Source organism: Aquila chrysaetos, chromosome Z, assembly GCF_900496995.4.
Source record: "Aquila chrysaetos chrysaetos chromosome Z, bAquChr1.4, whole genome shotgun sequence".
NCBI lineage: Eukaryota > Metazoa > Chordata > Aves > Accipitriformes > Accipitridae > Aquila > Aquila chrysaetos.
Genome location: NC_044030.1, coordinates 56,464,968 through 56,482,330, shown reverse-complemented (window position 1 = coordinate 56,482,330; position 17,363 = coordinate 56,464,968). Strand labels below are relative to the sequence as shown.

At 37.0% G+C, this 17,363-nt stretch overlaps 1 protein-coding gene across 15 annotated transcripts in view; it reads left to right on the top strand.

The window, feature by feature from the left end:
- Nucleotides 1-17,363, top strand: part of JAK2 (Janus kinase 2) — a 96,033-nt gene that overhangs the window by 38,407 nt on the left and 40,263 nt on the right. For 13 of the 15 annotated variants that reach the window (XM_030005609.2, XM_041120950.1, XM_041120945.1 and 10 more), the window contains 4 exons: nucleotides 3,204-3,348; nucleotides 6,330-6,580; nucleotides 16,173-16,296; nucleotides 17,112-17,229. In XM_030005609.2, coding sequence (XP_029861469.1) covers nucleotides 6,361-6,580; nucleotides 16,173-16,296; nucleotides 17,112-17,229 — 462 coding nt within the window. In that variant the 5' untranslated portion in view covers nucleotides 3,204-3,348; nucleotides 6,330-6,360. Of the gene's footprint in view, nucleotides 1-2,869; nucleotides 2,891-3,203; nucleotides 3,349-6,329; nucleotides 6,581-16,172; nucleotides 16,297-17,111; nucleotides 17,230-17,363 lie in introns of those variants that run through there. The other 2 variants (XM_041120946.1, XM_041120952.1) reach the window with 2 other exon arrangements.

Genomic DNA, 17,363 nt, shown 5'->3' with positions numbered 1-17,363 from the left:
GAGCAGTGGCATTTCTGCACATGCTGATGTTTTAAAAATACAATACTTTATTGCCTATCAAAGTAGCATATGCATTTGGTTCCTTGAATTTATTATACTCTTGTGTTTAAAAAAACCCCACCAAAACAAACCTGCATACTCAAAGCAAATCAGACCAGATATGCAAGGAATACTACATGTTGTATGCAGAATATGAATACTGTTGTTACCTTTTAAGATTTTAAAGTTTTCGTAGCATAACAGGCCATGCTGGGTGCATGTTATGGGAAAGTTTAGTTATGTTCCATTTGTCTGTATATTCAAACTGAACTGTCAACACTATAATTAAATAGTAAGTATACATACATATTAAGTGTAAACCAAACAAGCTAACCAAAACAATTGCAAGTGGGAAACTGTCTGACTTTTCTTCTTAGTCTAATCTTGGTGTTAGAGGTAAAAAATTTATTTTGGTGGTTCCGTAACAAGATACGTAATACTCTTCAGAACTTAATGATGTTCTCCCATTACTACTGACTAATGTAAGACCTGTTAGCACTTTTTGTGAGACTTTTCTAGTCTCTTACCTATGATCTTAACCACCTACCTACCATTACTTGGGAAGGCTTTTGTGATTGATGTTTACAATGTTAATTCAAATTTCTTGAAAGAAGGATGCGTGTGTATAAGCAGATGGAAAGTTTGTGCATTTTTGTCATCTTCAGTTTACACAAGATGACCTAGTCTACTGGCAATAAACATGTTGAGTTGTTGGGAGACAACCTATGTCTTCAAGGCCTTACTTGTCAAAAGAAAATGCTATTTTGATCTTTCTCCTCTCTTGGTAGTAAATTAAGTATTCAAGGTACTCAGTGACACAGGTACAATAAACACTAACTGTATTTCTAGGAATTCTGAAGGCTTGCTGAGAAATGACTGTTAGAGGTTGTAGAATCTCCTCTGCATAACAAATTCCGTATTGTGCTGTTTGCAGATAATGGCAACTTGGAGATGATGGCCTAATTTATTTCGACTGAGTTTCATTAGACTCCAAGTTTGTTTTGGAATTGGGCATTTAAATCCTTGCAGTTGCCAGAAATTTAAGCTGGTGTAGATTTGAACAAATCAGAGGGAAAGGAGAAATGGAGGAGCTAGGTCACTGGCAAAATTGTGCACTGTCAAATTGGTACAGCCAGGAATGTAGGTAACATTCTTTGCAACTCTGCTGCTAAAAGGACAAGTTGTGTCCGATGAGACTTACTCAGCCTGAAAGTGTGTAAACTGAATAGCTTTATAAGGTCTTGATGCAGATCTGTAAATAGGTATGCCTGTAAATGTGTGCAGAAGAAGTGGTTGACTCTCTTACCAAAAAAAAAAAAAAAAGAGAGAGGGAGAGAGGGAGGGAGAAATATGTTACTATAACCACCATGAGCCTGTTCAGCTTGGAATTTTTCATCATTTTTCATCTCCAAGGTTCCTTGCTTTTTGTCTAGAGCTATGAGCTGCTCTTTCATAAGCAAGCGATCATTTTTGTTTGTCATGTGAAGAAGGATAGACTTGATATTAGGCTGCTTTATCCAATTTTTGCATTTGAAATGCAAGCTGGAATGTCACTGAGCTTATTCAAAATGTTGCAACCCTTATTCCACTGGGCTCTGCTAGCAGAGAGTAGCAGTGGCTTGAGTTCTTAGCTTAACCTGGTTTGTTCCCTCAGGTCATTAGCAGCTGTCTCATAGAGTTAATGAAGTTATGCAATTGATCTGGAATTTATGGAAAAACTACATAATTAACTACAGTCATGTAAATCTTCATGCAGTTTTGCTCAAAGTCAAGAGCCTGACTGGGAATGATGAATGCAAGGCAGTTCTGAGCATAGAATAGTACTTTTAAAATAGAAAATAATTTAGAATACCCAGCACTGCCCTTCAATCTGAAATCTGCATGAGCAGGTGGTGTTCTGTGCTTTGAAGCCGGTGCTCTCAGATCAGTGTGGATGGAATGTGTGCTCAGTAGGTCAGTGATAGACTGCTTTGCCCCAAACAACCCCTGCTCTCCCCCTCCAGCACTTTAATACAGGTCTGGAAAACTTGCATTGACTGTACTGGACTTTGGATCAGATCTTAATTGGCTGGCTAGACAGCAGTTGAAGGAGAATCCCTGGAGGTACATACAAAATACACAGCTGTCCAAACAAGGCAAAACTGCTAATGTCTAAAGCCAGTATTGCAAGGGGAGAAGTGCTAATCATTGCTGTAACAGTCTGACTTCTGTAGGGAGAGAAGCTGAATCTACTGCTTACTGAGATGGGTTCCTTTTTCTTGGGATATTGGTGATAGACTCAGTAGACACAGCACATCGTGCTGAGGAAATTGTGTTGATTTCCTTCTCTCCTGTCCAGGGAGATTTCTGTCTGAAGAGTCATCAAATATAAAACTTGCGGAGTTCTTCCATTCTGAATTCTGCCCCCTTTGAACTTCCATTGTAATTTTTTCCCATCTATTCAGTTTTAAAAATCATTTTTGCTTCTCTGTCAGGCCCTTTCCTATGTTGGGAGGGTCATAACAGGGAATTTATCATTTTTTCACTGGTGCAGGAAGCTGCTGTTGTGCTTAAGTGCTTTCAAATGGTGTTTCTTGCAACCACAGAAATGTTGTGCAAAGAGAGCAAGGGTGGGTGTGCCTTTGTCCTTCCTGCTACAAGACACTTGGTGTTAACTTCCACATGAACTGAAGTGAGTAGCTGTTGTCAGTTTTCAAATAAAATTAATTGTTCTGGCTGAAGGGAGTGTTACTACATGAAGTGAATATACCATGTCTCTTTTTGTAATTACTTTTTCATTTCTCTTTTCTTCCTGTAATGCCATCAACAGTTTTTTTAAACTGATGCTGTATTCACAGAAAAGAAAAACATAGTGAGTGCAAAAAAAAATAATTGGTAATTATATTTCAAGTCAGGTGTCTGTTTCATACACCAATTTCTTGCTAGAACTGAGGAGCAGTCTGTACCGAAAATGTGTTTTTAAAAAAAATTTTTTTAACTTTGTTTTTAAAAAAACCTAAATTTAAAAAGTTCTTGGCAAAGACGACAGGAATTTGGGCAAATGAGATAGGAGTGGATCACTCTGTCTGTACCTAAACACAGATTTGAATTCTTAAATAATGATGCATTATGTATGATTCACAGCCATTAAGGTTCTTTTAATATTAAATGTGTTTTTATTGCAGATACATGATGTTCCACCACTGCTTGTGTGCCTGCTTTGTCTGACCACCTGTGGATACCAGCAGCAAGTGGGTGGCTTCTGACGTGCTTTTTTAAAGGGCTTCATCACTCTCATGTTTCATACAGAGATTTCTCAAGTGATAAAAGGTAATTAACAGTCAGGGATTTATCTGTAGTGAGAGAATGCTCTGATTGTTGAAATTCCAAAGTTGTGTGTTTGAAGTGGTATGTCTTAAGGTCCTAGCCCTGGAAGTTTCCTTAGAAACGCTGCTGCCCTCCTGGGGGGGTGAGGGGCGGGGAGATGGAGACAAACTGAAGGTGGGGGAGGATTATTTTGAAGAAGGGAGTTTAGATTTTGCAAAACTGGTAGAGCCCATTGCCCATAAGAAATGAAAAATGTTGTTCTGAATGGGGCTGTGAATGCTGCATATTATTAAATCATGAGGATTTTGTATACCCTCCACATTTTACTGAAATTTCTTGCCTAAGTGGTGGTTTTCAATCTCATTAATTAATTTCTTCCTGGTTAACTTAAAAAGAACCATATGAATTAGTGCAGCTCAGCGTGGTTGTTAAAATTAACCCTCAGTTAGGTGCATTGGAGGTACAGACAGCAGCAGAGAATTGCATGTAAACATGTTGCAATGTAGATGCTGGCGATTGTGGTTACAGCAATATGGGGGCTGATTAATCTCATCCTTTAGAAGCTGTGACTTGAAATATTATACAGATTAGGAACATTAAAATAATCCTATTGGATCAAATCCTCTGTTCATCAGTACCAGAATCAGATTTTTATAGTTGGTAGCTTTGATCTCCAAATCAAAATGTTTATATTCCATACAGATTTTGTTACACGTTCTTGTTATGAGGATAAATGGACAGGCCATTTCTTATTTTCACTGAGTCTTGATTATGTCAGACAACCACTTTCAGATGTGTGTGGACCTGGTACATAGCTCCTTTTTGACAAACAAATATGTATTTCTGTGGTACTGAGTAACTTACCTACAAAAGTCCCGTTCTGGGTATATTAAATCTATTTATACAGCTATGGGAATTCTTTACATGAACATTTACATTCTTTACACAAACACAGAAATTCTCTTGAATTATACAATATGATAACAAATCTGTTCTGTATACCCCAGAAAATGATACTGAAATATGTTCTGCAAACAGGTAGATTAACGTCTCCCAATATGTTTAGTCTCAAAGTGCTCAACTTTTTATTCTGGATGAAGAGCAATTAAATTTTTTTGCCATGTTTAAAGTTTCTGTTGTGCTGATGCAATGGTCTTTGGATGGAGCAAAGAAGGGAAAACTAAGTGTGTCCAGTTGGAGACTTGTCTGCTAAGAGGAAACAGCCTCAAGTTGCACGAGGGGAGGTTTACATTGGATGTTAGGGAAAATTTCTTCACTGAAAGGGTTGTCAAGCTTTGGAACAGGCTGCCCAGGGAAGTGCTTGAGTCACTGTCCCTGGAGCTATTTACAAGACGTGTAGATGTGGCACTTAGGGACCTGTTTTAGTGGAGGACTTGGCAGTGCTAGGTTAACAGTTGGACTCGATGATCTTAAAGGTCTTTTCCAACCTAAATGATTCTATGATTCTATTCTATGAATAGTGGAGCTGATGGGCTTCAGGGAAGGAATGCCATCCAGAGGGACCTTGACTGGGTTGAGAAGTGGGCCTGTATGAACCTCATGAAGTTCAACAAGGCCAGGTGCAAGGACCTGCACCTGGGCTGGAGCAATCCCCAGTATCAGACTGGGAGGTGAATGGATTGAGAGCAGCGCTGCAGAGAAGGACTTGGAGATACTGGTAGATCAAAAATAAGACATGAGCTGGCAATGTGCGCTTGCAGCCCAGAAGGCCACTTGTATCATATAAAAAGCATGACCAGCAGGTCAAGGGATGTGATTCTTCTCCTGTGCACTGCTCTTGTGAGACCCCACTGGGGAGTCCTGCATCCAGCTCTGGGTCCCCAGCACAAGGAGGACATGGACTGGTTAGAGCGAGTCCAGAGGAGGGCCCCAAAAATGATCAGATGGCTGGAACACCTCTCCTATGAAAAAAGGCTGAGAGAGTTGAGGTTGTTCAGCCTCGAGAAAAGAAGGCCCTGGGGAGACCTCATTGTGGCCCAAACCATTCTATGATTCTAAAAAATTAAATCTTTATAACTGATGTCTTGTTTAGACCTATTCTGCATTTTCAAAATATGAAATGCTGGATTCCAGGTGGTAGTTACCTGGAATCAGTTTTAATAATAGCAAGCCTTATAGACTGTGATCAAAGCTTTTATCATAAGCATGGATTATACAGATTAAAAATTATGATAGAGTTGCAGAAGAGCAAAGACATTCTTCAACTGGCTTTTGGAATACGCTGTCAATCTCACTTTTTTTTAAATTTGGGGGGTTTTTTGCATTATCCGATATACCTGTGGTTTTATACTGAGTTATTAGTCTCTTCTTTTCTTTAATTACATTTATCAGAGAGGACTTTTAGCTTGAGTCCATTATGAATTGACTTAAATGATTAGTCTGAAAGGAGGAGGTTTTGGAAGTCCTTCCATTCATAGATATAGAACAAGTCTGCTTACTTAGAGTCTCACCTCAGTTAGCATGTTTTCTTTCAAGTGTCTGCTTAAGACTAAAACTCAGCTGAAAGGTGCTATTCCTACCCTTCTCTTCATCAGTGCCAGTTTGTGACCTAGCTAGTTGTTTTGTCTTGTATGTTCTCAGTGCAATCTTTGCATTTAAACTGGGAATATAATAAGTTGCACAGATGTCATTAAAGGGATTATTTTGGCTTTCAGGTTTAACTAGCATGTTTTAGTTGGACAGGTGAGCACACACTGTCTAAAATCCAGCAAGAAGTAATAAATCCTCTAGTTGGACTCCCAATGAATACCTTTGTTTTTCCTGTCAGAGTGTCTGTTATTTTTCAGAGTAGGGCTATGTAGTAAATCAAAGAGAAACTCAACTTTTAGTAAATGTTATCAGCCATTCTCTTGTCTTCAGCTGTTAGTGTTTTTCTGGTGTCAGAACAGTACTATCATTAAATAGAGTATTACAAGCAAAACCAAATACACTTAGTCAAGAAGCACTGCTTACATTTCTTTTAGGCAAATGCTCTGAACAGAACCAAAACAAACAATGGCCTGTCTTACAATGACAAATACGGAAGGTACAGCAACTTCTACTGTCCACCAGAATGGTGACATCCATGGGAATACCAATGCATCCAAGCAGACAGAACCATTGCTTCAAGTGTACCTTTATCATTCTCCTGGGAAGACAGGAGGAGATTACCTTCAATTTCCGGCTGGAGAATATGTTGCAGAGGAGATTTGTGCTGTTGCCTGTAAAGCCTGTGGTAAGTATATACATAATGGTTTTCGTAATGACGGGGTAAAATTCAGCTTAATGCAAGAAAGCTTTTAATAATCCAGAGTGCCTCAAGATGGTGGCGTTTTAACAGAAATGCTAATCTCTCTGTTCTTTCAGAAAGTTTTTAATAATCCAGAGCTCATAAAAATGGTGGCATTTTAACGGAAATGCTAATCTCTCTGTTATTTTGGAAGTAATCAGTATCAGAAGTAATTAGCACCAGGGTGCAAAACTGTTCCTGTCAGAATGGTTGTGATAGTGAGATTATAATTGGGTGACTGCCATCTTTTTTCAAAAAATTTGAGGGTATACTATCCTTTACCTGGAAGTCTTCTTTCGTTGAGCTGAGATATAGTTCGGATAGTTAAATCACAGCAGCAGCTGGAAATAGCTTGAATTACTTTCTGCAACCCTGCAAAACATATTGGTCCTGGAAGTTATGTGTATATTGTATATTATACATGCTTAATCACTTTGCAGATGGAAACTGTTCTGTTAGATATAACATGACTGCTTGTGTATGTGTGTCATTAATGCTTTTTGTAATCGTTTAGGAAACAAAACATGTTTATATCTAAAAGTCTTTGAATTGTTACATTTACCCAGAGCTTAACATGAACAGGTGCTGAGACCCATAGTAAAATAATTTAAGCATGCATTTTGTGTGTGCATCTTTCATTGCAAAAGTATGTTGAATTTGTTAATTCCAATAAATTTTGGATACTAAAGTGACTGTCTTTTTGTTCCTCATGCACATGTGCGCACATGCACACACACATACACAGAGTATCTCCGTATCTTTTGGGCTCTCAGTGGTACAAGGCTGGATTTGTCTTTTAGCTTTCAGGTGCAAATGAATTTAAAAGGCTTGTAATTCCAAATCTTTCTTTTCCAGTGGGTCACAAATACGAAGCTGCTGACTCTGACTGTACATTTTATTATCTCCAAACATCTTAAACCTTTGTGATATTTGTCTTTTGCTATACTGTTTTTAAATATGGTTTTGATGACTACTTTTGGGAGGCATCTGTCAGTTTTTTCTGTGCTGTTGAATGTCCTGTACTGCCTGAGTAGCATGCTGTGAGTTGGTAATTTGCTTGTATATGCTAGTTTCACAAAGATTCTTCTGGGTTTAAGCCCTGTTATTCCTTGGAGTTCTTTAGGTGTGGCAGAGTCTAAGATCCGAGTTTGTAAAGTTGCTCTTCATGTAATATGAGAGCTTTAGGCAGATAAGCACAGATGAGTTCAGCAGAAGCACTGCCTGGGATTCACTCTGGGAGACCGTGAAGCAGCAGTACGGTATTCAGAGGTTTGCAAAGTTTCAGCTGTGTGAGATTGTGCTGCTTTAGTGACCTTGTAGGTCTGAGTTTGACAGATGGACCTGGGAGTGTTCTCGAAGTTAAGGTATCTTTTTGATGGTGACTCAAATCAAGATCTTCCAGATACCTTCCACTGTGTCCCCAAGATTCTATAGTCTTTTTCTTCCAGTTGAAGAAAAAAAAAAAAAAAAAAAAAGTATTGTCTCCCCACTTTAGAAAATATGCCCATACTCATTTCTGTAATAAGGATAGATTTCTTAGCACTGGTGCCCATGTTTTTTGGGCTTCAGTTTTGCCTCTGTTAGGTTTGTCAGCTTAGTTCAGACCCTCAGGTACAGCAACTAAGGGTGTGTAAGGCTGGGGGAGGGTAGGGGGTTCTTAATTTTCTGACTGTTAAAGTGGTACTGAATTTTTACATTAGGTGATAGTTAAATATTTGTTAAATGGTAATAAATACCGTTGTAGTCACTGTGGGTGTTGCTGAGGGAGTGAAATAGAGAACAGTTTTACTAGATAGTGCTGGGAAAAAATGCTTCTTTGTTTAACTTAAATATTCATGTACGAACTTGCCAGAATATTAAACTGAAGAGGGCTTGTATCCATCAAATTCAGTATGTTCAAAACAGCATGGTCTTTGAAAGAATATACTGTGTCATCAACCGTGACATCAGGTGCCTTGCTTCCTTTGCTTCCTATCTGACTAGATTGTTTTTGTAGTAGGGGAATAACAAGTCATCTGAACACAATTTTTTCAGTTACTCTTCTAATGAATCAGTTACTCTTTTAATGAATCAGCTCACCTTCCAGAAGATCTCCGATGCTAGTCTCAATTCACTGGAATAGTAACTACCTTGGTGGTTTGATTAGCTGCTTCTACTGTTATTGCTGGATTATCTAGTTTTTTCTTCCTTTTTCTCTGGTTTGAGTTTTTCTTGCTTCAGTTTTCAGATGTTTATTCAGCCGATGTTTTTCTTTGCCTTTCCCAATCACCAGCCCTAGGGAGATATTTATGTGCCATAATCAATTTATCTTTAGGTCTTATTTTTGATAAAACTTAAACTGATTGATTTCTTTAGCTTGAATGTTGTAACTGTTCTAATTTTTTGCCTGTCTTCTGCACTATCTCCAATTTCCCAGGAAAATGTGCAGCACAGGCCATGTATGATATTCTTCTCACCCACATCACAAACATACAGAATCCAATTCCTGCTAATCCACAAATCTAATTAGTCTTGTTTCCTGTGACATCATCTGAAGACTTCATACTCAATTGCTTGTTTTGTCAGACCTCACCAGTCCTTTTCAAGGCTTCTAGCTTTCTGGGATACCAGTTTCTGTTTTGCTGGTATGGCTAGTAACTAACATCTAGATGTATCCTTTTATACTTTACTGTTTTACAAATTATTTTGTATGAATAGTACTCTTTATCAAGTTGTTTTTATATTTTTCTACTGTTTCAGCATTCTTCGCCAGAGTTTCTAAAGTGTATCAGTAGTGATTTATACTCACTTGTATAAATAAAATGTTTTTTCATGTTGAGCCTTTATCCTTGTACAGCTGAGGTAGACAAAGTCCTCTGAAGAGTGGTTTCTGCCTGGCAGCTATGGCAGTATTATACAACGTTTTTCTCAAAAGAATTTGTAAATTCATTTCTTTCTAAATTGGTGGAAAAGGCTGAAATGGCTGCAGGTTTTTGTTCTCTTTCGTAACAGTTATTAGTGCTTAAATCATGAGGTAGCACTTACTATTATTTTCTGTTTTTTCTAGGAGGTTTTGTGGTTGCATTGCAGAACATGTAGGTCTGCAAAGCCTATACAATCAAATAACATTTATCTTGGCAAGACTTGTCTTTTCTGGAGTTAGCTCTGAATCAGAATACTTCATAAAGAAGAGAGTGGTTCAGGTAGTAGGCATGTCCGAAATATAACAAACTTGGTAATTGTTAATTAACTTTCTCTGTCATCTGAACATTTGTTAGATCTGTTGATAGCAGAGCTGGTTACATCAAAGTATGACTGTTTGTTATTGGTGGCAAGCAGGACTGGATCTAGGCAAACATCAGCAGTCACAGGGACAGTCTTGTTATGTACCTTTCACACAGTTCAAACAATTGAAGGTTTTCCAGTCTGTGCCGACTTGACTTTAGATCTATTGTATATGGCATGTATGGGCTATATAAATATTACTTTGTCTAAATATTATTCTGTAGTTGCATGCCAGTTTGAGGCATGCATGCAGAAGCTGAGCCTTTTCTTATTTTATTTTAAAAAAAACTTTCCATTTCTGGAAAAATATAATAAATAGGAAACTTCTTGTAGGTTCATAGTTTTATATGGAAAACTGTCTGAACATGAAACTGAGTATCACATTTTTCTAATCAGAAAATTAGAATAAATGAAGTGTCTTGAAATTAAGTTTAAATTGACTAGTCAGTGTCGTGGTTCAGCTCTTTTATGTTCACTAGTATGTTGATTGCCGTGTAAAAATTTATAAATGTCACACCAAAAACAAGGGAAGTCTTTGCTCTCAGCCTAAGAGAGAAGGTGGTATTAAAGGAACTAGCTGATGGTGGGAATGAAATATGATGGATAAATTGTTCTAGAGGTTACAGAATAATTGTTAGATGTGTCCTCTAAATACAGTAGCAGAGACTTGTTTTCCCAAATCATGATCTTAAACCCTTTCACTTTCTCCACTCTCTCAAATAATCTTAAATGAAATTTCTCTTTTAAGCTGTTTTTAATGTGTTTACAACCAGTTTATAGAACTATCAAGCAGTCAAGGCCATTTGAACACAAATAGTAGTAATAGTTCAGGAAAGCCATCAGAGTTGATGCGAGAGAGTGATAATGCAAGCTCGATGTGATATTTTACAGAATAAATAAATATGATTGTTTACAGAATAACTATAAACTTTGTTTATAATTTTTGTTTTACTCAAAGTGTTAATTATGAAAAAATCTAGAAATCTGTGTTTAAATATTAGAAGGTGTAACTGAAAATAATGTGAATTTAATTTTGTTGTGGTGTAGGTAAATCAGATACAGACTACTGGGAACATCTGAGGCCTTTGAATTTGAATCTTGGATGTACTTATTTGTATACAAATAAGAAGGATGTTTTTTATACTATATTAGTGTAACTAATCTATACCAATAATTTTGCAGTAAGATACTGCTCAGTCTCTTGTAAGTGGGTTTAAGGGTTTTTATCATCAGATAAAGTAATTAAAAAAACCAAACCAAAACACCAAACAACCAACTGTGGACTGTACACTGTAACTTACCACAATAATACATTATACACAAGACCAGTATTACATAGAAAAATAATTTAATTTTCAAACTAACAATTTGTTGATTTATTCAATTGGCTGAAAAATATGAGTAAAAAATATATGCATCACTTGTATGTATAATCCAAATTGTTACTGAATTAAAGTTAACAAAGTGAAGGTATTTTTATATTACTCTAGGTAAGTGATTTAGTAAATCACAGTTTAAAAAATCACAATTATAAGGAAAGCATTGCTTTGGTGTTAGCCAAATAAATTTGTGCCATGTTCTTCAAAATCTTAAATTATTAGCAAAGTATGCAGAGCCAGTGACTTTAACTATAACTTTTAAATAGCACACTGAAAAATGTTGTGGCAAAGTCAACCAAGGAGCATAGTTCTGTTTAGCATCTTGCATTTCTGCCATGGCTTGTCCCCCTAGTGTATATGAACCCTACACTTCTGTAGGATGTATCTATCTGACTTCATTTATCTGCTTTCTGACAGGCTTCTGTTCTGATTTTCCCCCTTCCCTTCTTAAATCTTGAAATCTTAACTTTTTAATGGAACTAGAATCCCAAGAGGAACCAGTTTGATAATCCTGACTGGGTTGCTGTGTTACAGGCAGCTAGCAGTTAACAAAAGACCTTCAATTTGTTGGCTTCTGTGTGTGTGTGTTTGTTTTAATGTTGATATCCTGAAACTCCACCTAGGAACCTTTTAATTCTCATCCATCTGATTTGAAAATAGATTGGAAGTTCCATGGTACTTTCCTTGAAAACTGCTGGTGCGTCCCAGAAAGCCGTAAGATAACAGAGAATTTTTAATTATACCAAAGTGAAAACACTGTTTCAAAACATTTAATGTGACTAAGCACTGACAGTGTCTGCAGTCAATTAAACATTTTCAAGGGAGTGGCTGTGTTGCATAATGTGATGATTGGGATGATCTGTAGTACCTCTTTGCTTGTATGGTTCAGAGGAGAGTCCTTGTTAGTAGCTAGAGAATTTTAAGCAGATTTATCCTTAACATGCTGAATTTCTAGAATTCACATGGCTCAGAGTTATCATTGATTGTAACTGCCCATTGTGGGCTGGGGGCGGGGGGGGCGGTTTTGGGGGTTTGTGGGGTTTTGCTTTGTTTTGTGTTTTTCTTAAGTGGTAGCCTTTCCTGAAAATCCACACGCAAACACACCCCCCCAAGGAATAAATTAGTCAGAGCTCTGGGCAATTCTGTTTTGCCAAGAAAGGAAACCTGTGCTCTGATTAACTATTCAGAAAACATTTGGTTGACAGGATAGTGACACTGAATGTGATGCCAGAGTTCACTAAGACTCCAGTTTGTATGAAAGGTGAGGGCAAGATATTTTTATGTAAGAGAAGCCAAGTGATTTTCCATCTGGTATGTACAAGATTTCATAAGTTTTAGATAGTTTACTTGACAATTGTATGTGAGAACTGACTAATGTTTGTATTGGACTTTGAAAATTGGAGATTTTAAAATTGTTTTGAATAATTAACTCCATGCAACTAATTGCTTTCATCTGTATATGTCTGGTGACTTACATTCCTGAATTGACAGTTTTGTAAGACACTATTTCTCCTGTAGGCTACACTTCGCTTCCACATTCATAGTGGTGTCTGGCTTTTTATGATGTACAGTTTCTGGGTTTTTATTTTTCTTTACAGAGGGACATTACCTAATGAAAATACACTATATGGGTGGAAGGGTACCTAATGCCAACAGAGGAAATACAGAAAAATTTTACTTCCTTAGCTGCTTCAGGGTAAAAGAAGTAGTGTGACTTGTCTGGGTGTGGAGCTCTCAAATCGTAATGAGGAAAGGAAGAAACTACTATGCAAATCAGTTCTTATTTTAGGCTTCAGGTAGAAGTTTGAGGAATAACCTTTCATGATGTTACTTGACAGTCTGTATAGCATGATGAGGCTCCTTTATTTAGCCTTACATACCAAATAAAATACTTGCCAAGAGATAGGTTTTTGTCTTTGCAGTAGTCCAGAAAATTTATTTAATAGGTCTTGCTGGAGAAGCAAAGTGGAGAACAATACTGCTTCATTATCTCTGAGTCACTGTCTCCTCTCCTAATTAATCATTGATTGATTTGATAGCATGGTTAGTGCGGTGCAGAAATCCAGGGGAGATTTTTTAGTACCTGTTGTGAACAGCTTTTCTGATTTTACTTGTGTTGAAAACACATTTCTCAGAAGTTTTCACTATTGTTGACATGTCTAGGCTTCATCAGAAGACTTTGATTCCCCATCCCCCACACACCTCCACCCCCAGCCCCAGTCTTTTGGTTTTCATTGTTTCTGGAGAAAGCACTTAAATACTGCAGTTATCATTTGCTTGAAAAGTCCCTGTAATTAAAAGTGCTGGTAAGAATTACATGAAAAGAGACATTTCTGGCCTCTGCTTTCACCAGACTTTTGTGGCCAATTTTCAAGACACTAATAAGAGGATTTGCTTTATTTGTATAATCACTGAACTTTTTCAAGTGTAGCAATATTCTGGCGCAAATGTGTAATACTTAAGGGGGAGAAAAAAAGAAAAAAGCGTAACTCCTTTTCTTGAAAAACACATATGATCTGTATGTCATTGAGCAGTGGCAGTGAAAGGTACAAGTTACCACTCAGAATTAAAAATGCTAAAGTATGAGGGATGGATGAGTGCATAGATTACTTTTCATACACAGGAAGACAGCAAGGAGGATTTTTGCGATTTTTTTTTTTTTTTTCTTTTAATGCCAACATTTCTGATTTGTAGAGGGAATTCCAAAGTCATGTTCCTTGCATAGTTAAAGTTTCAGAATGGCAATGATATGATCTGGATTGAAATATGTGTGGGTTTTTTTGGTTTGGTTTGGTTTTTTTGAAAGGTGGGGTGGTGGTGGTGGTGTCTGTAGTGTATTTGGTGAAATACAGCAGCATAACGTTTGAATTTAAGAATATGACTTGGAAATTTTTTCATGTTTGCTGTGCTTACATGGGGTTGATAATAGGGGAAATGTATTAGTGAGACTATGTAAATGCTCAACATTGCCTTGAACGGTGTTTAGCATCTGGCTAGAATCCTGAAATAGGCTGGTGATTCACAAGCATTACACTGTAATTGATCTGAAATTATTTGGGATACAGACACCACACAGCCTTAAAACTGCTAAGTCAGTTGTTACTGCTTTATGGACAACTGATCTGTAATGTAATCTAGTTGATCCCATTTCACACATCAAATAAGAACCATGTTTGGTTGCACGGGATAGATTTCTTTTTAACTCCATAAAATAGAGTTAACTTGATATTTCTCAAAACTCTGATGGATCAAATATGTCTTACTACACCATAAATTTGCAACATCTAGATTTACAGCCAATCCTTCAGTTACTAATCCCTTCAGGGTTATTCCTTTGGGGGGTTTGTTTAGTTTCTCTTTGGTTACTTTACCTAATGCTTTCAATTTCTGTAGTTTTCTGTAAGTCTGTGACTCCCTTTCATAGAAAATCATGTGTTAGGACGTGTAGTTCTGGGATATTTTGGTGAGCTTTAGTTTAAACAATTGTCAGCTGATTAGTCTGTAGATTTCAGCAGTTTAATCTGACATCTGCACAACAGACCTCTTGTTCTTAGCCCTCTTACTGGCTCCCTACAGAGACAAACCCCGTTTTGTAACAAATTTAAGTTAGTTGTTCTTTAGGACTGAATTACTTTTTGTTCCACAAGCTTATGCAGTTTGTATGTGGAGTTGATTATTTGTTTCTAATGGATTGTCTTACATGCACTTTAGATGTGACAAAAGAAATTTGGGTGTGGCCTCTTCAGTAGTTACCTAGATGTTGTTTAGAACAGAAAGAAATAAATAAGGGTGCTGGGTTTTTTTTCTCCTGGTTTCTTGTGTGAATTTCAATTATTTCATTCTAAGTCTTTGAGCACGGTTGTGGGTACTTCGCCTTTTCCTAGAATTCTTTCATCTCTAACATCATTTTAAGTTACTTTTGTTGTCTTTATCTTGTTTTTTTTCAATATGTTTTGCCTTCTTCCTCCAAAGTATCTTGCTTTGATGTAAACATAGTTTTCTTTTGTTATGACCTACTGTGACTTTCACACTGTAATTTTCATCCTACTTTCTGACCTCTAGACCTGTATCTCTTTCTGTCTCCAAAATATCTTTGTCAGTGGTTGAAGTTCATCCCTTTGTGCTGTCAGTTCTCAGGCATTTAACCTGTTTTCCAGATCGTAGCACTGGCATTGCTTGGATGCATAACATGGCAGCATAGTACAATGCTGTGATATCTGTCTTATGTTAGGCTCTACTTTCAGCTGGGAGCCAAAGTAAAATTCTGGTGTTGCTGAAGAGTCCATGCTCAACTGGTTTCCCTAGTTTGTGATTAAGTAGGATTGCTTGTCAATTCTCATTAAAACAATCCTGAATTCTTGAGGGAAAAAGATATCTTCCAGTTTTGCTTAATAGTATATGTTTGGTTTTGTTCTCAACTGAGCTACTAAAAAGTAAATGGCAAGTGGTTGTCCTCATCATGACGAATTTCTTTGTATTGCTTCTAATTTTTCATTGGTCTAAAATCTCAATGCTGACATCTATTTTTGGAAAAGTTAAGGAAAAAGGTAATGTACTGTTGTTAGCTGTTACTAAACAGAGAGGCTAAGAAGCCATTTTATTAAATGCCACACAGAGAAAATCTTGTAATCTAACAGTGAAGTATAGGATAACAGGTGAACACAGTCTGCAGTCAGAGAACATAAAGGAAGAATGAGAAAATAAACCAGCAAAAACTGTCTGCAGGTTATGGGGCGATGATTGCAACGCTGTTGACAGTGATGGAGCAGTGCAATGAATAGTTGGAGAATACGTGCCAATCTGCTACTTTTAACCCACAATTTTTTTTTTTAGTAAGGTTGATTCTTTGTGAAAACAATTTCCTATAAACATTTATTTCTCTGGTTTTTGTTTAGGTATCATGCCAGTGTATCATAACATGTTTGCACTCATGAGTGAAACAGACAGAATGTGGTATCCCCCAAATCACATCTTTCATGTAGATGAAGCAACCAGACTCATCCTGCTTTACCGGATAAGGTAATCTAAATCATATTTTATGCACTTTCCATGGTAAAACAAAACTATGTGAGGAAACATGATCAATAAGATATTTAGTTGAACCATAGTTTCTCTAAGAAGTTATGGACAGATTGTTGGTGATATCTTGATAAGAGAGAGATAAAAGAATCCAAATTATTGGAGTGAGTTTGAAAAACATACTTTATCGATTGGCTATATACCATATGTTTGCCATGTCAGATTGAAGAAACAATAAAAAATACAGCAGAAGTAAAAATAATTTATCTTAATAATGGTACATCTTATCTTCTCTGTGCTTGCCTGTTTGAAATTCTGATTTCTGAAATGCAGAGTAATTATTGTGTGTAGTCAGGCAGATGTCTGCAATAGAACCCTTTTTCTCTAACCTGATTTTTGAATGTGGACGTCTAAAGCTACAGTCACAGTTTTGCTTATGTAAAAGATTTTGTTTATTTACATTGCATAAATGTGGCCGGAGTGTTTTGGTTTGTTTTTTTTTTTTTTTTTTTTTTTGGAACTGTCTGAAAGGAAACTGGAAGACAGTAACACAAAATGCTCTATATTCTGATTAGTGAGGATAACTTTGCAGGGCTCCTCGTTCCTACCAGTAGAGTTTTTCACCCTGCTTAAATGTTGTGTTACTCTTAAGACACCAAGAACTGGATCCAAAGCCTTCCATTGACTAACTGGGGCTTCATATTGGTCCTCCAAACCAGCCAGCACTAATTACATGTCTATGAAAAGTGATAATATCTGGTGTTGGTAAGCGAAGGTATCTGTTTATTGATGTTTGCTTAAATATTTCCTAACAGGTTTTATTTTCCCCACTGGTATTGCAATGGTACCAGCAGAGCATATCGGTATGGCATTCTTCGAGGTGCAGAAAGCCCTGTTCTTGATGATCTTGTCATGTCTTACCTATTTGCACAGGTATGATTTACTTGATTATTTTTTAATGCAGATTGGTAAAGGTTGTTTGTATTTATTCCCTTTCACGTCTTCTGATAGTAACTGTAGGCTCTTTTGACAGCTTGAAGCCCACTCAAGATGAAAATTAAATTCCA